Here is a 23,367-nt window from a genome sequence, read left to right as displayed (position 1 = left end):
ACACTTCGCATCGATAGATCTAAATGTAAGAAATTAGAACGTGTTTGGAGGAAAGACTATTCTTTCGCAGCCGGTATCACTTATAAAACTGAGCTGAAACGTTATCATAAGGCGTGTGCCCTAACAAGGGCTAATCATGTCAACAGAATAATCAATGAAGCAATGAATAAATCCCAAACCCTGTTTAACGTGGTTAGAGAGCTTGCTGGTTCACAGACCACGGAGGTACTCCCTCCTTTATCTAGCAGTAAATGCGACGAGCTCGCCCAGTATTTCATCTCCAAAATTGTGAATATACACCAGGACATTTCTACCCAAGGTAACAATGTTAATTTGACGACTTCCCTCCTGACTAGGGGGAAGGATGCTAACTCTTTAGTGTCCCCCTTGGCTCAACTTTAGTCCTGGCAGGATCTCTGCCCCTCAACTGTCTTGGAGATTCTGAGCAAAGTTAAGTCAGGCTCGCCGTTGGACCCTTTGCCTGTCCCGATACTATGCTCTTTGGATTCCCCACATCTTTCTACAATCTGCAAAATGCTGAACCATTCACTGGGCACTGCCATTGTCCCCAGTTGTTGGAAGCACGCAATGGTTACCTCGCTATTGAAGAAACTCTCTGCGGATCCCAAGGTTGCCTCTAATTTCCGTCCCATTTCGTTATTACCAGCATTTTCCAAAATCTTAGAAAGGCATATTTATGTACATTTGTCAAAATTTGTGACAGAAAATAGTCTTTTGTATCCCTCCCAGCCCGGCTTTCGTCCGGGTTTCTCCACGGAGACTACCCTTTTGGCCGTCACTGATTATCTTCGCCTGCTTTTGGATCGAGGAGAAACGGTTGCGCTGATTTTACTCAATCTCAGCGCAGCCTTTGATACTGTATTGCACAGTATCCTTCTCAGATCCCTGGCTTCCATTGGCATTGGCGGAAAAGCCTTGGACTGGCTTAAGTCTTTTCTCTCTGATCGTACTTTCCAAATCTTTTCTAATTCATCCTCTTCTAAAAGTTACCCCTCTCCGCACGGTGTGCCCCAGGGATCAATCCTTAGTCCCCTCCTTTTTAATTTGTATGTTACACCCCTGGCACATGTTGCACAACGTTCTTGATTCCCAAATTGTTTTTTCATTATCTCAAACAGATTCCACTTCTCCCTCCCCCTGCAAGCAGGCCTTAGCGAAATATCCGGTTGGATGAATCGCAACCTGCTCAAATTAAATGGTGGAAAGACTGAGGTACTGGTCCTCGGAAATAAACCTGACCTTTGGGGCCTGAGACATTGGCCAACTGCCATGGGTTCCTTGCCAACACCGTCAGAACGAGTGCGGAATTTTGGAGTAATTATTGACTGGGGACTATCTATGAAAGATCAGGCTAATAAAGTCGCAGCCACCTGTTTTATCATCCTACGGTGGCTACGTAAAATCTTTTGGATACTTCCCTCCAACACTCAGAGATCCGTTGTGAATGCCTTGGTGACCTCGAGGTTGGACTACGGTAACGTGCTCTACCTGGGGTCTACCAAGACCGTCACACGCCGCATTCAATTGGTACAAAACGCTGCGGCACAGCTTTTTGTGGTTGTCAAACGAGATCACATCACAGAACGCCTGAGGGAGCTTCATTGGCTCTGTTTTGAAAATCGGGTAAAGTTTAAGGCCTTGAGCTTTATGCACAAGATTAAAATCGGTGTAGCTCCCCTATACCTTCAGGCCCTTTTCACTCCCTACATCCCTGCTCGCTCACTCCGCTCCTCGTCGCATCATCTCTTTAGTGTACCTAAGTTTAGGCTCACTAGAATGGGTGGAGGTTCCTTTGCGAACTTAGGACCCAGACTGTGGAACTCACTTCCTTTGGACATTCGGATGGAGAATTGCCACACGCGTTTTCGCAGAGCTGTGAAAACTTGGCTTTTCGACCAATAACATCCTTGGCTGGAGTCTTGCTGCATCTGTCTTCTAGCGCCAGGAAACCCTCATGGGTAGCTGTCGCGCTCAATAAATCCAATAAATAAATAAATTGCAGTTGGGGTCTTGGCGAATAGGATGATGTCCGTTAGAGAGGCGGTGAATTTTATGTATGTTGTACAGTAACAAGTAATCCAATGAATAATGCAAGGGATGAAGATAATAGCCACAGCCCCTCCCTAGCACAGAAAGGGCTGCCTGGTAGGGCATTGCCGGAGAATTGCATAGAGCAGACTTGGCATGCAACAATGGAGGAATAAGGGATGATTTAAGCTAGAGGCCTCGAGCTGAAATGAACCTAGAAAGTGGCGTGAGGATAAAAACAATGAGATCCCATTAGGAATTGTTTCTGAAATAGCCAATAGGTCTCGCCTTTGGGAACTTATAAGTGTTTAGCCATGCAACAGTGATGTTGTGGCACCAAGGATATTGTGCTGGATAACTAAACACCTATAAGGTCCCAAAGGCGAGACCTATTGGCTATGCCAATGCTTGTTAGTAAATCTACAGTCTTAAAACCTTACTTGAACAGTATTGTCTTAGGCCGCTATAAGATTCGGTATTTAGGCATCAATAGGCAACTTGATTATTGGGAGTATGCAATGAAAATCTCAACGGGATGTGGGAGCACACCTCTGACCTCTCAGGCAAGGTTCGCCCCTGGCATTCTGGTAAATGCAGTCTCTTGTAGCTCGCTCCGACATTTTTGAGTATTTCGCCAAGATTGGCGCATATAGTGTGCTCCCACCCCTGTTCCTCAATAAAAATCTCAATACACAGAAATTGCATACAGTGGTATAGTGAAATGCACCCAGTGTTCAGTTCGCTCCTAGTGTCTCTTATCACTTTCCAGTCCATTGCAGGTTTGTGATTTCAGATATTGGGGTTTTATTTGGCCAAAGGGGGAAGGCTGTTTTCAGAGACACTTGGTGTAGTTTGAGTTTTGGAGAAACTCCATTAGTTCTCGCACCCTGTACTCTTGAGATTGGGTGGGGTGTTTGAGCCCCTTGTACCCACACCTCCTCAACCCAGACTCTTCGTGGTAGCAGCATTAGTAGGTTTTGGGGTGGAGCAGCTGCACCCACGGGTAACGCCTACTAGTAAATAAGTCCCAGTGCCAAGGTGCAGATAGTGGATCCTTCGTAGTTGTGTTTTTGTATGCTTTGAATTGTTCAGATCTTTATAAACATTGTATTTACAAAAAGGATCACAAGCATTGGAGTGTATGCACGCCGGAAATGCTTGGCAAACAAAGCGGTTCACATGTTAAAGTTGCACTTTGCAATTCTGACTGCCTATTCAGTTGTGACAATAGCAATTGCAAGATTCTAGTATGAATGTTACTCAAAGAGAATAATAGACCACTCCTTCCACATACTCTCCAAATTCATTTGTGTCCAGGATCCCTCGCACCCGGCACAACAAGAGCCTTGTTTGATAGTCTCTTAACCCTCTGTGCTTAGTTGGTTTGCTCCAGAGTACCTCTGCACTCTCCCCAATGAAATGCTCATTTTAGAATATTATAGATTGAAAAGTGATATTGGAGATGTACTGGAGACTATGCGGTTGTGGCTCTAGTTTCTCTCTGTAGAAAAAAACGAGTGTGTCTTTCTGGGTTTTATGGTTTAAAATTAATCTTTAACATTTGGAGCTTTACTTCCACAATTGCGATGAGCGATTTTTGTGAACCCACACTTCTAGCTACCTCTGCATTGCATGTTTCCTCCTATTCAATTTTACTTCTGTAGTACAACATCTACAAAGGCTCACTCGCTGCTATTTGCAGTGCCGCAAACTTAAGTACTACCCTCAAGATGTTGTGGTGAATGCATTTTATTTCTGCACTACTTAAGGATCGTTGCAGTACCTTGATATCAAGATAGTCCTGAGATGTGACGGATTTTTCATGTTTTTAGACATTTATGCTCTCTTCTTAACTTCGAAGGAGCCACTGTTTTTATCACCTGTGCAGCCTTCTACTCTGTTTATAGTGTACCTTTCAAATTCTCTGTCGTCTAGTGCCTGCGTTCTTCAGTGAGCTCCAAGCATGGGCCTTGTTGGGCCAGCTGAGTGCCATTCAGGCAGGCCTTACTGCATTGTCTAAATGGAGCAGAGCACCATTGTTGCAGTGTTAGGCACGGACTGTGACTGACGCTACACAGCAATGTTCTCCTTTGAGTGTCTTGCATGTTCTACACTGCGTGGATCGCACGTGTTGGAGTTCCATTGGCTCACATCTCTGCCCATGTCTCCTGCTGTAGAACATCGGAGATATGCCTGATTGTGAGGAGGACCAGTATTTTCATTGAGCACTGCAACAGAATTTACAATAAGGTCATTTTGTACTCTTCCTTGTCCTACTATTGGCCATTCTACACGTCTGTCTTCCAAAGGAGTACTGACATAGAAGAAGGACCACTCCCGTTGAGAATATTAACACTAAGAAAAGACTATACAGTGCACTACCTCTCAGGATCAAGGCGGGATATTATAGGAGCTGTTCGTGCACTAGTTGATTTTGGCAAATTGTCAGGCCTGCTTGTCAACTGGGGTAAATTGTGTGGATATGCATTGCACACCCCTGAGGGCGTTGGAGACAACTTGGGAACTGGGGTCACGCTCAGATGGGAACCAACCACTTTGTGATATCTAGGCATCTATGTCTCGATTGGAACAACTCTTGCTGTAGGGGAATGTATTTGCTACCTTAACCTTCTTGAGACATGCAATTCGGTTACAGAACACACTTCTCATAGCGGTCATTGGGAAAGTAGCTCTTTCACAAATGGTGATGCTCCACAGCTTGCTTTAATTTTGTGTGTCCCTGCCTGTACACATTCCAAAAGAGGTCGTTTGAGAAATAGGCCATGTGAAAATTAGTCTGATTTGGGATAATCTGTGCCGTGGTCTTGCCATGACCAAGCTGACACTGCTGACCGAGTGTGAATTCGCTGCCCCTGAATTTGAACTTTATTATGTTGTTATATCGCTGTGCAGCTACAAAGGGCAGGCAAGCGGAGAGCGGTATTTTGGGGGGCGGAAGGTGGGGAGTCATGGGGCAAGATGCAAAGAATGGTTAGGGATGTGCCTCCAAAGAGACTCCTGACTCTGCTAACGTTTAACTCCTTCAGAATTGATTTCTTTCAATCTCATGGCAAAACGCTGAGGACCCTTGGCCCAGAGCTCTCCCAAAAACTTGCTCAAGGGTACCTTATATGATGGATATCCCCCTGGCTTCTCTGGCATTCCTGACTCATAGCAGCAGCTAGTCTGCATTGGTAGACTGGGCTGCGGACGAGGGCAAACCATGATGTTTAATAACTTGCAATTGGCATATGTTCTATTGCCAAAGCACTTTCTCTTCCACTTGTGACCTACTGCTGAAGGTGCGTAACTGAATGTGCTTCTCGCCATAGAGTCACCGGAACATTGTGGGACAAATGGGCTATGTATATATATGTCCCCAATTGCTGTTGGTGACCCCATTAGAAAAACATGACTGATCGTACCCCATTGGAAATACGTGCTACAGACATGTTCTGGTGTTTGTAGAAATTTCAGATTCAAATTAATACAGAATTGTTACCTCCACTGCTTCTACTTTACACCTAAAAGAATCAAACATGTGTACTCCGAGGCAGCTGCGGAGTGCCCCAGATGGGGCGAAGTGGGGGCAGACTTCCATTGTGGTCTTGTCCTCCACCTCAATTACTGGGTATTGGTCTACAGTCCTTCAATAAGTCTCCTACGCTACGGCTCATGATCTGTCCTCTACACCACTCAAGTGCCTATTAGGCTTGTTTCCAGAACCAATGCTACCAAAGTAACTGGCAAATAATAGATCTGCAGTTAGTACTGGCTAAGCACCTGATATCGGACTTGAAAGTGCCCAGGGGCCCCCTAGATACTCCGCTGGGTGGCTGAACTTATGAAATGGTCCACGAGGAGCTGTTAGACCTACAAAAAGAGGTTCATAGGGCGCAACGCCCCCTTGAGATCCTTTAAGTGCCAATACGTTGTTGGCTGCCAGTTGCAACTTTTGAGATCAAGTCATACTTTCATCATGTAGACTCTCATCCTTCAGATGCTCTGCTTTTTAGATGGGTACACTGAATCTGTATTTAAGCGGTTTGTGAGTAATGTGCTATGTATGTATGTGTACCATTTTCTGTATTTGCCCGATGCGCTTAATCACAAAACAATAAAAACTATTTTACCAACAATCAAAAACTCATTTTGAGTTGCTTAGAGAACCTGTATCATGGTGTACTCCTTGGCTACGGACACATCTTAAGAAAAGAAAGCAAAACAGTTGAACTGGAGAGAAAGGGTTAGAGCAAGCGAACTCGAGCTTCAGAGTAAAAGAAAGGAACAATATGATCGTCACAAGGTGGTAACAAGTTTGAAGGTTAAAGTGGGAGATAGTTAGTCAGTTTCATGAGTCTCACTAGGCTCTTTTCATTAAAGCTCATTATAGCAAACCTCACAGAGTGATCAAAGTATTCCTGGGAGATGTTAAATCGAAAAATGGAAATATATATTACTTCAATAGATACATAGTCCATAATAATGTTCGCATTGTTTCTTCTTGGGGTCTTTATGATTGTTTTCTCTTTTCTTTTCTTTAGGTGGAACCATGTGTCTTTTTTCTTATCTTGTGTTGTCTTATGATGTTCTTCTGTAGAAGACGGGTAGTATTTAGTTGATTTGCTCCGGAGTTCTTTAGAACTCGCCATAATTAGATGTTCCTTTTAGAACGCTATAGATTGAAATGTGAAGCTAGGTAAAGCTGTACCGGAGACTATGCGGTTGTTGCTAAAGTGTCTGTCTAGAGTAAACCTATTTAGCTTTTATGGATTCCATGGTTCAAGTTTCATCTTTACCTTTCCGAACCTTACTTCCACACCCATCTTCTCAGGTCAACGAAATGCAAATGTGTTTCTTAGCGAGACATATCTTAGCAAAGTTGTATATAGTTTTCATTTTTGTATGTAGTCTTTCAAGACTGTGCCCTATGGGAGACTGCTTTTCATATATCTTCTAGTGATGTTATGAAAATAGAACTATACTACTCCTTTCCTAACAGATGCCAGTCCCTCATTTCAAGCATTGTCTTCTGCATCTCACACTCCAAGACCAATGAACATACAGCGCAGTGCAGGTCATAATTGTTGGGGCTAAGAATCATTTGCTTCTTTATATGTGCAATGTGTCTGAAGAATGTGAGTTATAGAGTATTTGATAAATCTAAAGAGAATTTAAGGATGTTATATTGTGCTTTTATGATGTGGTATTTTAGAACTCTCGAATGGATGGATTTGCGGATGAGGCTCATGCATTTGGCGAATGGATGACAGGCAGCTACTGCTGGTGGAGTGCTTACATTGTAGGAGATGGAGTTCCATGGTTTGTTTTCATTGAAGCAGTATGATCAATGGGAAGCTGGAGTTCTAATGTATGGAAGTTTGAAATTTAAGAAGTGGATGTATTTGAGGCCGGATTTAGTCCTTTCCATTCCTACCAATGCGGTGATTATGAGAGAATGGGTCTATAATGTGGGATCTGCTCCCCTTTTCTTTGACTTGGCTGCCTTTAGTTCTGCCCCCTCAACTTTTTCGGCCACTGCAAAAAATACTACAATTTCAGGATGAAGCTTGTATTCTAGAAATTAATGCAGTAAGATGCTTCTAGCTGTTGCTGCTTTGTCGTCTTCCTCCGTCCATTTGTGCATGGATGAACCCTATAGAAAAGCTTTCTGCGTCTCAGTAATGAGGCTGTCGAGGTAGCAAGGTATTTTATTTTTATTTTGCCACTGCAATTGAAGTGATTAGGTTATAATAGAAGCAAGTTGTACTTTTCTTTAGAATATGAACAGTTGTTGTTGAGCTTGACTTGTCTCCTTGACAGCAGAACAGAAGGCCGGGATAATACATGTCATAATTATATTGCATATTATGTGTATGATTCCCGAAGCTATTATGCTAAAACGGTACTGAGATTGATTCGTAGCCCCACTAATTGCTTTGCTGTGAGTCAGTGACATATTGCCTGGCATGTAGAAAAGATTGCAACCAAACAAACATCGTGACAGAGTGTTATCTCCAGTGAAGGTTAATAATTCTTCATCTTAAGCTATCAGTTAACGTAGTTCAGTCTGTCAACTGACTGTTGCTGAGATCTGTATGAAAGCTATATTCCCTAGTTAATAGAATGTGTACTATTGAATTGGGACGAGTGCATATATGACTTGCAGTGCCTCAAGATGGCTAGCCTGTGTTGGGCATCATATATGCTGCAGCAGTGTTTACTGCTCAGCTACAGTCTGTCACTCTAGTTATTCCCATGTTACCGTCTGTGTGTGTGATTTCTTGTTATCACGCTCATGTTTCAATGGTCTTGTTAGGCAGTTTGTGAGGAAGGTTGGTGGCCATCTTATGCCTTTGGCATTAGTATTGTAGAATCTTTTCTCCAGGTTGTGAACAAATTGATAGTACCCGGCAGTTTCAATATTTGGTACTGAAACTGCCTACTGTTGCTTGCAGCAGTTAGCAAAGATTCCCTTATTTTTATTGACACTCCAGCTGTAGGATTTATTGCACAATCATAGCGGTCAGGGGTATAGGGCACGATATGACATAAATCAAAAATCTCAGTTAGTTTGGTGACGCCAGTTGCGGTCAATATCCGCTTTTTTTTGTTGTGCTGTGTTTTAAACTTGTGTTTGCACAATAGTAACTTGGTGCCAAGCGAGTTTTGGTCAGGATAAGAGATGCTCAGTGCCAGGTGCATTTTGGAGCCACCAGTCTCTGTAACCATACTGTTAATAATCGAGGAAGCAGTTTATAGATGGAAATATAAAGGCAAGCAGTTGTTGACAAAATGTGTTATGTACTTAACTCCTTGTACTCCGCAGGTAATGAGCAAGGTTTATTAGGTCCCTTACCTCCTCGGGAAGACCCCGCAAGTCATCTGTCACACGTATTGAGTGAAAATGCACTGCATTCATCACCCCAAGGAGGATCAGCACCAATTGTGAATTACTGAAGAACTAAAGGAGAGCAAGTAAAAAAAAAAAAAAAAGCTTAAGCTTAATTTATACTCCTTAAGCTTCCCTGTAAAATCGTGACATATGCGTTTTAATGGTTTGTTGGTGAAGGGAAGGAAGCTCATACAAACTTTGCACAAAGATTCTTGTGTAACAAGTGTGTTCTTTAAAAAAGTACCTTATTAATCTAACAGTTTGTGCCATTTTAATTGCAAATAAATTGATGTGGAAATAAGTAGATCATTTTGTCCAACATAGGAAAAATTATTGATGACCAGAAAGAAAACCTCTCATTAAATTGATTTTACACAGCCTGTCGAGGGCATGTCTCCAGACAAGTTCCTAAGGATCCAGCTTTACTGACACTATTTTTTTTATAGAACTACTTTCAGTTTTGCAAGTTTAAGGCTTGTATGTAGATGTTGAGCAAATAGCATCCTTAAATAGAAACCGTACCCTATGGGCCCTTGAGTTAAACATCATACATTTACTGTGAGTCAAGTTGAGTTAGTGAAATTAGTTTTTTTCATTAGTAACAAAACACTGTCACAGCTTGCAAATTGCCAAAAGCAAATAGCGTGATAGTCAATGAAACATTACATATAGTACCATATTCTCATATACAGATTACATTACAGTGAACATTGAAATATTAGGGTGTCGACTCTCCCAGGGACGGCTATGCCGGCAATGCTGGTGGTTCACAGATGTTGCCTCTGTAATCAGTACACTTCCCCCATATTTGCATCCATTTCTTAGGGCAGCCTCGAGATACATACACTATTTTTTTCATGGTACATGCACCAATCCATGTCACTCTCCCATTCCCTTAGTGTCGGGGTTGCGCAAACCCCCCCCATTTTCTTGCTACACTACTCTTGGCGACCATCAATCCCAGAGTCACCAAGGTTTTCTCTTTGCTACCCAAGTCTATTGGCCCCCATATATTTAGGAGACATCGCTTGGTCTCCATAGTTATTGTCTGACCCATAACTTCCCCCATACAGGAGTGAACCGCTCTCGAATATCTAGCTAGATGTGGGCATTCCCATAGTATGTGAAAAAAAGTGCTGTCCTGGCCACACTTTGGTCGACAACTAGTATCAGTGCCATATCCCATCCTGACCAATGTTGGACCAGTAACATAGATTTTGTGCAGTATTTTCAATTGCACCAACTTAAACTTAGAGGATATTGCCCCTTTCCTTGGGAAAGCTAGTGCTTCCATCCATTCGTCCTCGTCAAGCTCTAAGTCCCTTTCCCACTCAGCCCGAAGTTGCGGAAGGGGGATCAGGTGAATGATTTATGAATTTCAAGTATTTCAGGAAAATTGCCTTTTTGGGCATGTAACCCTCCAAAAGCCTATCCTCCAGATAGTCTTTGGGAGGGGTCTCCCCCCTTGAATTGTTTGCATGTAGTGCATGCCTGATCTGAAGATACCTCAATCTCTCCGATTCTGAAAGTTCATATTTTTGTTGGAGGAGTTAGTGAATTTTTTGACTGGCCATGCTGTATAGTAGCATGTGGGGGTCTGCCATGCCATTGTGTGCTGACACTTCCTCCTGAACTTGTGCGTCATATGAGATGGTGAATCTGACTTCATAATGGTCAAAGCAACATTTCAACACAAAGGGCAAACAAGTCTTTAAAATAATCTTTAAAATAACACTGCCATGTTTCTCCAGAACCTGGATGGTAAAAACCTAATGTCTCCTTTTTTTGTAGGTCACCTTCACTAAGAGGAAGTTTGGGTTAATGAAGAAAGCCTATGAACTAAGCGTTCTCTGCGACTGCGAAATTGCTCTGATTATCTTCAACAGCTCCAACAAACTGTTCCAGTATGCTAGCACAGACATGGATAAAGTTCTTCTTAAGTACACGGAGTACAACGAGCCACACGAAAGCAGAACCAACTCTGACATTGTTGAGGTAACTAATGCTTTCTTCAGCTCACTGTAACAAAGGGTACCTTTATGTTTTCCATTTTTGTTTTTGGTTTACATTCAGTTCAGCTTGAACCACTGCAAAAATCATTTTTGGGGAATTCTAGGGTTTGTTCCGAAGACCAGGCTTCTTAGATTTGGCTTGAGGCACATTGTTTTATTTTTGTCCAGAGGTATTTAAATGGTATGTTCTGCACATCATATGCTCGAACATTATTTTTATTTTTTCTATTTTAAAATGAAATGAAATAAAATGTAAATACATCAGTGATAAAAGCAACAGACAAGATTGAGATCATCACAAGTAATCCATGAAAGGCATCCTAATTTCCTTGTAGGTAAATACCATTGTGAGTGGGTCTAAGTTTAGCAATAACATACTTGAAAATGGTATAGCCACGGCCACTGGAATTATGCGATTGTGTAGCTGCAGTGTCTATCGCATCGTTATGGGGGGTCGCTATACTGTGGAATGGACTCTTTTTTCCTTCTAAAAATATACCAAATTAGAGATCTTCACACTGGCACAAATTTGTCTTTGGGCTCCATGTACAAGGGCGCGGATGGACTCCAGAAAAACTAAGTGCTTGGATGGTGCCTCGTTGCAGCTCCTGCCGTCACTTTGGCGCGGATCGAAGTCTGTGTGGAGCTTCACAGTGCCACCTACTGGCATGCAAGAGCTATGCTAAAAAATCTTCCAGATCAATTGGCGCCTGGGGATTTTCTTAAGGTGAATAATCTGCGGTTAGAGTGCCCACCACAAAAAGCCTTACCAAAGTTAAGTATCTTGTTCATTAAGAACGTCATTAGATTCAATTGCATCTCCATCAATATTGTTAAAGGTAGTTATGGCCCTGAAAGCAATTCGTTTTTTTTTAAATGTGACAATTTGTTTTCTCTGCTAGCCTAGAAGGCTTATTTTATCTTTGAGTAGGCATAATCTGCTTTTCTTTCATTTTCTTTGCCATAGGCCTATTTTGCTCATAAATCTTTGTAGATCATCAGCATGAAGCGTACGAGCAATAAGGGACACTGCCTTTCACTGAGCTGCTTGCATGGGTGCTTTCTTTCTTCCTGAGGCAGTGCCCAAAATATTTTCTCTCAAGGCCTTCGCATGATTCGCAAACAATCCCTCAACAATTTTTTAGTTCTAGAAAGACCTTAACATCAACTACAAGCACGTACTAGCTTTAGCTAAAGGCATTAGTCAACTACAGATTTGACCAAGAGAAGTGAGGTATTCAAATGCCATTTGGTTAGAGCATTCAAAACATTGCATTATGAAAGCCAATGCTAAATGATGTAAGTTTGCTCTTATGGAGTATTAAGTCTCGCTATATTGAAGTGCTGAGCGAGAACAGCTAAAGACTGCGTTGCAGGGCTGTCTATGAGAACCTAGATTATTGTACAGGTAAGCAAGTAAAGCAACTACATTTGGACATACGCTTGTTTGGTTTGCCTTTTATATAGTGCTAATTTACCAAAGCAATGGCCATTACTACAGGCAAAACAAGTTCTAATAGCTCTTTAGAAAATAAAAAGTATATCTGTGTTTTGAGCTTCTTAATTAAGTTGAGCTGGTTCTCGTTTTAGCACATGTTCCCTGGAAATCTGTTGCATGTTTTCTGGACCAATACCACAAAGGCTTTAACCCAGTGCACAGCTGCTGGCAACTGAAATGTAGAAACTTCAGAAGAGAAGGCCAAGCTCAGAATACTGAAAGACTCCTTCAGGAACCTTCGCAACTCCTGAGGCGGAAAGCCGGGATATAGGCTCTAATTGTTTTAAAATTGTCTAAAATTGTTGTTATGTCACTTGAGTTTCCCTACTGATTTTAAAAGTATTACTCACTTGGCCTCACGAACGCCCAAACAAACACAGCGCCATTTCCGGCGTGACGATTGGCCACGCCCCCTTGGAGGCCACGCCCCCTCCCTCTCTACAGGTATTTAATCGCTGAATACAAGCGCCGCCTGTCTGAACCTTCGCAACTCCTGAGGCGGAAAGCCGGGAGATAGGCTCTAATTGTTTTAAAATTGTCTAAAATTGTTATGTCACTTGAGTTTCCCTACTGATTTTAAAAGTATTACTCACTTGGCCTCACGAACGCCCAAACAAACACAGCGCCATTGCCGGCGTGACGATTGGCCACGCCCCCTCCCTACCTGCTTCTCTCATAAAAGTATGTGTCTATACCGTACGCGCAGCGGACGGGCGCAGCGGGTGCGCCTAAGGCAAGCCCGTCTTCGCCCGCCATCGCCAAGTCATCGCCTCTCGCCACCCCCCCTGCCCAAAATACGCGGACAAAATACTATTATGACAGAAATCATCTTTTTGCTCTTAACTCGAACCAACGATGTGACAAATTGGAGGGATGCATTGGACAGACTGCTCTCCAATGTAACTCCTGTAGCCTATTCATACCTGCGCCGAGACTACTCTGTCACAAAACCACCAGTAAGAACCTCTCATCGCTCTTAATCGCTCAGCTCAACGTCAGGTCCCTGGTTAAACACCATGCAGAGATACATACTCTACTAACAGATGAGAACCCGGACATATTATTCTTATGTGAAACCTTGCTCACGGACGATCTTACCAGCATCCCCAACCTAACTCTACCAGATGGATTCTCTATGACCTCCATCAATAGAGGATCAAGGGGTGGCGGCATTGCCGTCATCTATAAAACATCTTACACCTGTACTTTTGTAAAGGAAGACATTACGGGCTGTGAAGGCGCACGGTTTAAAATCACCACAAGCCCTCATTTCTCCCTCTCAGGCCTCTTTATCTAAAGACCTCCGGGCCCCTCCTCGAAATTCATTGAGGAACTCCTAGAAATAGCCCATGCCCTGATCACTAGCTCCGCTAACTTTACGATCTTGGGGGATTTAAACCTCCACTTTGACGCCATTTCAGACCTGACCATTAGCAATCTCTTAGCGGACCTAACAGCCTTGCAGCTGACCCCTATCATACAATCCTCTACACACTCGGCTGGTCACTTACTCGACCCGGTCTTCACGAACATCCTAGAAGCCAAAGCCGACCCTCCTACTCCTATGGGATGGACGGACCACTTCCTTGTATCCTTCGTGATTCCGGCAACTACTCAACCTAACAAGACAACGTCCACCGCCTGCCTTAGACGGCCTTGGCACAAGCTCCAAAACATAAACCTGCCTGCCAGTTTAGGAGAACCTAATTTTGAAAGCACGAATGACATCAACACGCTATATGCCTCCTTTCAGGAATGGATCACCAAAGGTCTGGATACCATTATTCCAGCGAAATGGACGAGAGGACGGAACACCCCCTCGAATCCATGGTATGATAACAACCTAAAAATTCTTAAGAAAGAATGTAAAAGAATGGAGCGCAACTGGAGGAAGGAGTATAGGGACACCGACAAAGCATCCTACTTGATCACACTCAAGCGATACCATAAAGCTATACGCTCTGCCCGTGCGTCCTTCTACGCCAAAGAAATTGATTCCAGCCCCAACCCCTCAAAAACTATTTTCAAATTGGTCCAAAAATTACAAAACGGCGGCAATCCTGCCACAGGCATTTCCTCCACTCAGCAGTGTGAGGACCTCGCCACCTTCTTCACAGAAAAGGTGAGAAAGATCTATAACACCTTCCCACAGAATTCCTCTGTTCCTGCCAATCCTCTCCAGATCCCTGCCAAAGGCCCCGGCCTCACTTTTCTGCCGCCCATCTCCCATGAGGAGCTAGCTAAGCTCTGCAGAAAGGTGAAATCCGGCGCCCCCTCTGACCCCATGAGACCAGCCCAGTTTCTGGACTACCTGGAATTTTTTCTTCCCTCTCTGGCCATGCTCCTTAATCTTTCTTTCTCTTCTGCCATAGTACCCACTCGTTGGAAACAGGCCTGGATTACCCCCATCATTAAAAAACCCACTCTGGACCCCACAAAGCCGGAGAATTACAGGCCCATCTCACTGCTGCCCTGGGTGTCCAAACTGGCAGAAGCCCATGCGACTACCGTACTCACTGCCCATATGGCCGAAAATAACATCTTGGACCCTTCCCAACACGGGTTCAGGCCTGGCCACAGTACGGAGTCCGCCCTCCTCTCCACTACCGAACATCTTAGGATGATCTTGGACGCCGGTCAGAGTGCTGCGCTGATATTACTGGCTCTCAGCGCGGCCTTTGACACGGTGTCCCACGAGATCCTATTGAGCCGCTTGGAGGGTATCGGGATCAGGGACAGAGCACTAGAATGGTTTCGATCATTCCTCTCGAGCAGATCCTTTCGTGTGTCTGCCCCCCCTTTCATCTCCCACTCTCATGAGATTAACCAAGGAGTGCCACAGGGCTCTGCCCTCAGTCCGTCCCTCTTTAATTTATACATGCAGCCCCTGGCGGCACTGGCCAAAGTATGGGACCTCACGCTGGTGTCGTATGCCGACGACACACAGCTAGTCATCACCCTAACGGAAATGCCCTCTACCGCGGCCACAAAATTTAGAGACGGGCTGGCCGCCGTTGCCACCTGGATGACTCAAAATTGCCTACAGCTGAATGCAGGAAAAACCGAGGTACTACTGCTAGGCAAGAACCCCAACCACTGGAGTGACCACTGGTGGCCCCCTCTGTTAGGACCTACCCCCCCTCCCAAAGCCCTTGTCAAAAACTTAGGAGTATGGCTGGATTCCGCACTTAATTACCAAACCCACACCAAAAAGGTAGCAGCGACATGCATTGGGTTACTGAGAAGCCTGCACCCCATTCTAGGCTTCTTTGACCCCAAAACACGGCAGCTCGTTGTCCAAGCCACCATCCTGTCCCGTCTGGACTATGCGAGCGTTCTACTATTAGGCGCTAACAAATCCGAAACTACTAGGTTCCAGCGAATACAGAACTCTGCGGCCAGAGCAATTGTAGGCCTCCCCAGAAGGTGCTCCGCTGGAAGCACCATCCAGAGACTACACTGGCTTCCGGTGGTAGCTCGCATACAATTTAAGGCCCTCACGACTGCTTTTAAAATCTTGAATATGGAGGGCCCTGAACTCCTACAATCACTGCTTACTCCCTACACCCCCAGCGCAATTTGCGCTCGATAGGTCAACATTTAGCAGTGGTCCCCCGCACAAAGTTCAGCCGCATCGGAGGTCGCTCCTTCAGACTCCGGGCGGCAAAACTATGGAACTCCCTACCCCTCCACATCCGTTGTATCGACAACCTACTCACTTTCCGCAAAGTCATTAAAACCCACCTCTTTTCATGTTGGTAGGTCCCCTCTCCCCTCCCTCACCCCAGTAGGTTGTGCTATGGTTCTCAGCGCCGGGACGCCCCGTTGCTGGGGCAGCTGTCGCGCTCAAAAAACCCCATAACATAACATAAGTGGGGAGTTTACCCTATAGGAAAAGAGGTACAGTGCTATACAATGCCGTGTTTACATTAGGAATAGGCTTTGTGTAATCTTGATAGAAATAGATCCAGCAAACATTTATTACCCCATATGTACTAGTACCAAGATACATGCAGCCCTCTAAAAAGTGTGAGCCACAGCACTCTGAACCACTTGTATTTGGGGCCAAAGCCTTGGGGACAACCCTAAGTAAAGGCTGTTTCTCAAGTCCATGTTTGAGCCAATTAGAGCTGTCACAGCTTTGTTTCTGAATAAATGGGTCTCACAAAGTTGGAACTTTTATAGCAGTGTGGTGTTGGCCACACTTCTATTTGGTACGGTTAAAGTTTCAACACCATATGTCCTTACTGTCTCCAGAAACTGATCTTGGGCTTGTCAGTGGTAAGTTTGAGCCAGTGGATAGATATCTACATCTGGACCATCATCGCCCGAAATCTGGCTGCTACCATACCCACATTTCCTTCCAAACAGGCTAGCGCCTGGGCATTGGTCCCCTAGATTGAAAACGTGGACCATGATCAGGTGAGCCTGATGATCAACAGAGGTATTTAATCTACTGCTGAAGAACAAAGCCCACTGGCAAAAACGGAATGTGCTTGGTCTAGGTCATGGCACTGAGACAGTTTTATGCAATATCTTGGGCAGCATCAGGCAGATGGCCTATGAAGGACCTTTTGATCTGCCATCTCTGTTTGACGCTTTGGACGACAACAGTCTGTTCGGCTAAAAGCAGTGGGTGGGATCAATGAACCAAAATTAGTATTGATTCACTCATTTCTTAATTAATGTTATCACCATCAGAAGGGCCTGTTCCAGCCAGCAACTACCAAAGTAAGGTGCGAGGTAACACAAGGTTCCCAGCACTCAAAGTGCTTGTTTCACACCTATATCAAGCCACTTTGTAATGAGTTCCAGAGCAGAGACCCTGTGTTCCAGAATGATGGTAGGGATTCCCGGCTAGTTGTAGATGTTGACCCTCCCCTTTCCAGCTGGTTCTATTCCAGTTGAATGTCTTGCGCATCAGCAACTGGTCGAAATTAAAACTCTCAATTAGCAAACAGCAAATTCTCTGACCCCTCTCCCACGTAACTCCAGCTTTCTGAGACTTTACTGACTATACACCTTTGATTGCTAGTCGCAAAATCCTTTTTACAAAATCTAAAACACTGGGGTGACTTTTACCCAGTTCAGGGTAAATAGTTAGGTCAGTGCTGAGGAAAACCACATTTATTAACTCTCGGCTACCTAGATGCAGTCATTGGTTAGTCTGCTTCATGTTAGCCTGCTGTTTCATTATGTTTTCACGGCGGTAGAACACCTCCGAACAAGTTGCAGTTGGCTCAAAATGAACTCGTTCGATTGGAAAGATGACTTTAGTTATGTTATGTTATGTTATGTAACATTTTTAATGCGCACAGATGCTCCAGCGAAGGAGCGTCCTGGCGCAGGGAAAGGCAAACACAACACAACACTAAAGTAAAATGTAACTTAAATAAATAAAGTAATAATAAATTAATTAATAAATAAAGTAAATAAAGTAAATAAATAAAGTAATTAATAAAGTAACTTTAGTAAAATGATCACCTGACAGAAGTGAGAAAGAAGTTACATTGGGTGTGTGATGAGAACAGAATTAAGTCTGTAGTTAATGCAGTACGTCACAGATAACTAGGCTATGGAAAGAATGGAACCATTGCTTCTAGCTGCCTGCTTAACATTGGATTCCACAGGCTCCTACTGACAAACCTCAGTAGGTGGAGGAAATGTATTAGAAATACATTCATGGGATGCTAGCCTTGCAGCCCTTCGCTGCTGCTTATGAACCAGGGGTTCGCTTAGCGCTAAGACTCCGGTATTCGAGCACTGTAGTAAATTCTTACTTACTTGAACCTTGCCCTGCAAGATCAAATACACCACCACCACGCTGCATACCTGTTCATCCTAATTGTTACTTCAGTTAAAAGATGCTCGCTGCCTACAGATAAAATTGTGTGCTAAATAAGTGCATTCTCGATCAATCCTATGGCGAAAGAAATACCATCTGGATTCAGTGTGTATGAATTTACTGGAATTTCTTTTTTTTAAACGATGCCCATTATTTTTCAGTGAAATAGAGATGAAGGCTTTGTGGTCCTTGACTATCTGCTGCTAGGTACTGATAGCAAACTAGATCTTGTCAAAAAAGGAAGTTGGTTAGCTATCGTCACGCAGGATCCAAACATCTAGTAAATATTTTTTTTATTGGCAAATTCCATTTTAATAGGTTCTGAACGTACTTGGTATCACATTAAAGTCACTCGTAAATAAGTGAAATCTAAAACTAAATGCAGTTTAATGTAATTAGATGGGTCGTTGTGGCATTAGAAAGATCAAGTTATGATGGGTTTGTTTGTGGCTTTCAAATTATTGAATTTTTTGTGTCATTCTGTGCTTGGAGTTATCTAGTACATTCGGTTCATACAGTGATTGTAATGGTTACTTACAGTGCTCATTTTAAGTCACATTGTCTGATTCTTCCTTGGTTTCCAAATGGATTTATGAAGTTATTCTGTATTTGTATGTTTTTTTATTTGACCAGTTGTGTAATTTTAGGCATGTTTTTATTTGTGGAACGTGAGTCTTTTTCAGTTTCGTACCTATTCTGGTGGTGCCATAATAGCTTGATTTCCTGAGGGCTGTACTTCATCTTCCATCATTATGGATACATGTCTTTAATGTGTTTATATAGCGAAATATATGCGCTTTGGTTGATGTCGGATCATTTAGATCCCTGTGAGTGTGCAAACATTGCAAAGTAGAAGCGAGATTCAAGTAGAAGTAAATTTAGAGATCAGTGCCCATCAATGTTTATTATTTTTAGATTTGTTTTATTGTATTTTCACACAAACATAAAATAGCTGCTATGTGGTCAGCCACATGTCGAAGAAAAATTGCCACATTTTCAACTTTGAAAATTGTATATTTACTGTTAATAAGGTTGTATCGAATGACCAGATGACCATGCCTGATATTAAAAATAAGTAGCATAAACATGGTCAAACCTAATAATTGAATTCTTATATATATATATATATATATATATATATATATATATATATACGCTCTACCCCCAGTATTTAATGCAAACTTGTGTTCTCTATTCTAACCACATGTCCAATTTTATTTATTTGAAGAGTTTTATAAAGCGCGAACATGACCCTTGCGGGTATCAGAGTGCCGTACACAGAGGCAGAAGCATGCATGAACTCAGAACAGCCGAGGTCAACAATGTAAAATAACAAGGAGTAAACAATCAAAGTCAGATACCTACTAGTTCAGTTTCTCATATAGTGCAAAATATTTCCTGTAACATTCAGTGAAACAATCATATAGTGGCTTGTCACAGCATAGTAGAGTAAATGACAAATCTGTAATCAGTCCACGAAGTATTCTTCAATTTTAGTTCTGAAAGGGCCCTAGAGTAAAATAACAGTTTAACAACCAATCAAAAATACGTAGTCAAAGATACGTTGGGAAAATTGTCAAATCTGTCAACAAGGGGACTAGAGAAAATAGTACATTAAGATGCAGTTAATGTCCACTCAGGAAAAACCATTTGGCCTGTTTCTTGAAATAGGTAGTGGAGGGATTGGTTCTCATCTCCGTAGGAAGAGCTTTCCAAATTCTAGGCGTAAGGCTGGAGAAAGCTCGTTTGTACGTACTTTTGTTTTTGAATTTAGGGCAATTGGCAAAAGTTGGCATGCCACTCGCTTCCGGCTTTGTCACATTCCATATTATCTGCAGGGTCTAATTAGGCCTGGTGTCCTCCTTGGCCTTTATTTTAAGTACCATATCATCCCACATCGTCACACCAGTTCTCCCTCCATCTGCCCGCTGCCTGTCGTGCTGCGCTTCACCCTCTGCTCATTTCAGCAGTTCTGAGGACCAAACTTTCAATTGGCGCCTCTGAACCGGCTTTAATGTCTTTGCTATCTCTACCTTATCCAGGAGCCATACCAATCAGCAAAGCTCTCCTCCAATTTATCTAATTATCTTAATTATTGTATATACACCAAGTATGTTAGTCTCTAGCTAGTGCGGGTAATCCCAGTTAGTCATCTCCTTTAGTAAGTCATGTACCGATTCCCAGTAACTGACCAATAATTAACTGTGTCAGAACATTTGAGTCATTTCCGCCTCAGGGCTCTGGCAAACAGGGCAGTTCCCAAATGCATTGAAATATGTCCTATGCTCCCTGAAGGGGGTGGGTACGCGCTCTGCAAGATCTTAAATTGGATTAGTTTAGAACAAGCATTGCGAGATACCTAGGAAGGATATTCCAGCATCACCACTTGTTCTTTGGAAGTGAGCTGTTTATTAGTAACATTCCCAGAGGTCAAACAAAGGAGCGATGTTAACCTTCAGTTGTTGGCCCAAACATCTGTATAATGTTGTGATGGCCTTTTTTCTCCCTTCTGTCTGTAAGAAGACAATTGGGTGTGGTGTGTGTGTCTGGAAGATTGTGCAGTACCCTGATTCCAAGTTGAACTAAGACTCTTAACATTGAAAATTGCCCCTTTGGGACCCACACAGTCTGACAATTTTGTTAGATGTTATCAGTACTTGCTCTCTGAACAAATCCCTCCAAACCCTCACTCCAGGCTAGTTCCAACATTCCTTATCACTTATAGTTCCGATCTCACTCCGGCTTTTATATAGCACAATGGAAACATTGGAGAATATGCTGCAAACAAAGCAGCACGGCTTAGACATCTCTTCCAGCGGTGCCTGGCAACAGTCAACAATTTAGATCCATTCTCAGCCAGAAATCTCCCTACATCCGCCAAATCACCCATATACTCTCGCTCTGGTGTGACCACATTCTGCAACCCATAACAGCTAAGCCATTTAATACAGTTCAAAGTCGGTCACTGCCAACCCCTTCTTGCTGTAAGTTACATAATGCCCCCTAGAACCTCTCTCCTCCCACCCGCCCCCAGATCAAATGCAATGGCAATTCATGAACCTGTTTGAAGGCTCTTGTGGGCACCTGGACAAGGAGGTTGGAATAGAAGTGAAATTAATCTAGGCAAACGCACTGTCTTTGCTATCCCTAGTCTACCCATTTCTTACAGCACAGTTTAGTCTAGAATCGTTCAGACTACCTGACCACTCCCACTAACCTTGCAATGTTACCCTCTTGTGTATCAACATCTTCATGAATGATTTGGATGTCCAAATATGTTTTGGAACTAGCGTTCCACTGCAGCTGGGGTGGATTTGTAACCAGAGTCCCAGCCTTCAGTGGGAAAACAGAGGACCTGATCTTAGTCACCAGGAAGCAGATTGCCTGCCAAATGCTCCAACTGAGCCAACATCACTGACAGCTCCAACCCAGGATCTCACAGATATATTAAGACATTCTCCGCTTAGTGGCACCATTTGTGTAACCTTGCTCTGTGACTCTCCTAGGGCATTCCATCAGCCTAGGCATTGTTGCCATTGGCTCTATTGCTAGTGCGAAAAGCAGGGAGAAGAGGGAGCAGCAATGGTGTGTACCCCACTCAATAACCATTGCCTCAGGCATCATCCAATCTGTCCATTCTTCGCTGTGAGTTTTGCATACATTAATCTCACCCATCTCCCGAATCCCACCCTAAACCTCCTTTCCTCCAGTATCACTTGAAAGATCCCCCCGGATTTCTCCATATCTATCATTAGAGTCTCCAGGTCCCAGGATGGGGCTATTTACCAAATGGTTGACCATGCAAATATTTGGTGACATATTCCTACCAGGAATGAAGTCTGAATAGTGCACCCCGACTAGTCCTAGTAGCAGCGGTGATAAACAGGTCACTAGTAGCTTGGCTAGGATCTTGTAGTCTACGTTCAATATGTACAAGGGCTGATAAGAGCCCACGTCCGGGGGACCTTTTCTTGATATTTAGCAAACCCTCATTCCTGCATGATCATGTACCTTCAAAAGACTGGGAGCCAACTCATTCCAGAAATTTGCTTGATATTCCGAAGGTATTGCATCTCCACCCGGAGTCTTCCCCATCGCTAATCCCTTTATTGAAATTGCAAGCTTTATTACTTCCAATATGATGGGAAGCTCAAGGATCTGCAACAAATCTGCTGGCAAACGAGGCAAGCCAGCAGCATGTACAAATCAACGCTGCTCGTGTAAATCACGGTCTCCAACCCACCTATATAATGCAGTGTAAAATCTATATACCTCATTTAGCCCAACCTGAGTTGAAACTATGCTATGAGTTGCTTTGTGTATGCTAGTAATTGGGTGGTGCGCCCCTATCCTACTTAATCAGCCGGACCAGCAACCTACCAGCTTTATTGGAGTCACTGGCTCTTTTGGCAGCATAGACTTTATAATGGTGATGACTTTACCTATCCAAAGTCTTTCTGTAATCCTAGTTTGCACAAGTTGCAGCATTTTCAGTGGATCATTGTCACCAGCCACCTCCATCATTTTAACTCGTTCTCAAGCTTACTGATACTGCACTCCAGATCTGTTCGCTCACCATGTCATACCCGTACACAAAGTATTTATTGTGACCTTAAAGGATTAGCATTTATTCTCTACACCTCCGGAAGTTCCATCATTCACCCCCAAAAATGTGTGTCTGCATGATCAGAGAGTTTACCTATAGGGTGCATCAAGCAAAGTCACGGACTGGAGAAACCACAGTGCTACTCTGACATACACATCCCACTGCAATATTTTGTTAAGATATTCCGTGTGCTGGAACTCCCCTTATTGATGTGCGAAGCGCAGTAATAGATCAGTTCTAGTGTGTAATGTGTGTGCATGCAAATAAAATGAGTAATCCTGCTCAAGTTTTAGCATTATGTGCCAAAAGTTCAACAACTCCTAATCAGCAAGCCAAGAGGTCAGTCTGGTCTACAGCGGAACTGCCTGAGTGACTGGCAGAGTGGGCAGAGACTTGGCCAAAGTCACTGTGGGAGCTCAATTAAAGTCTCCTCTTCCACCCCCAGAGCATCATCCTCGGGTA

The 23,367-nt window shown here is 43.4% G+C and overlaps 1 protein-coding gene across 9 annotated transcripts in view; it reads left to right on the top strand.

Annotated features, from left to right (window-relative positions):
• Positions 1-23,367, top strand: part of MEF2A (myocyte enhancer factor 2A) — a 475,560-nt gene that overhangs the window by 161,595 nt on the left and 290,598 nt on the right. For all 9 annotated transcript variants that reach the window (XM_078683121.1, XM_078683117.1, XM_078683120.1 and 6 more), the window contains exon 3: positions 10,736-10,939. In XM_078683121.1, coding sequence (XP_078539247.1) covers positions 10,736-10,939 — 204 coding nt within the window. The remainder of the gene's footprint in view (positions 1-10,735; positions 10,940-23,367) is intronic.

The sequence above is a fragment of the Lissotriton helveticus genome, chromosome 3_1 (genome assembly GCF_964261635.1).
Source record: "Lissotriton helveticus chromosome 3_1, aLisHel1.1, whole genome shotgun sequence".
Classification (NCBI taxonomy): Eukaryota; Metazoa; Chordata; class Amphibia; order Caudata; family Salamandridae; genus Lissotriton; species Lissotriton helveticus.
Note: the sequence above shows the minus strand (reverse complement) of the source record. Positions and strands in the feature narration are given on the sequence as shown.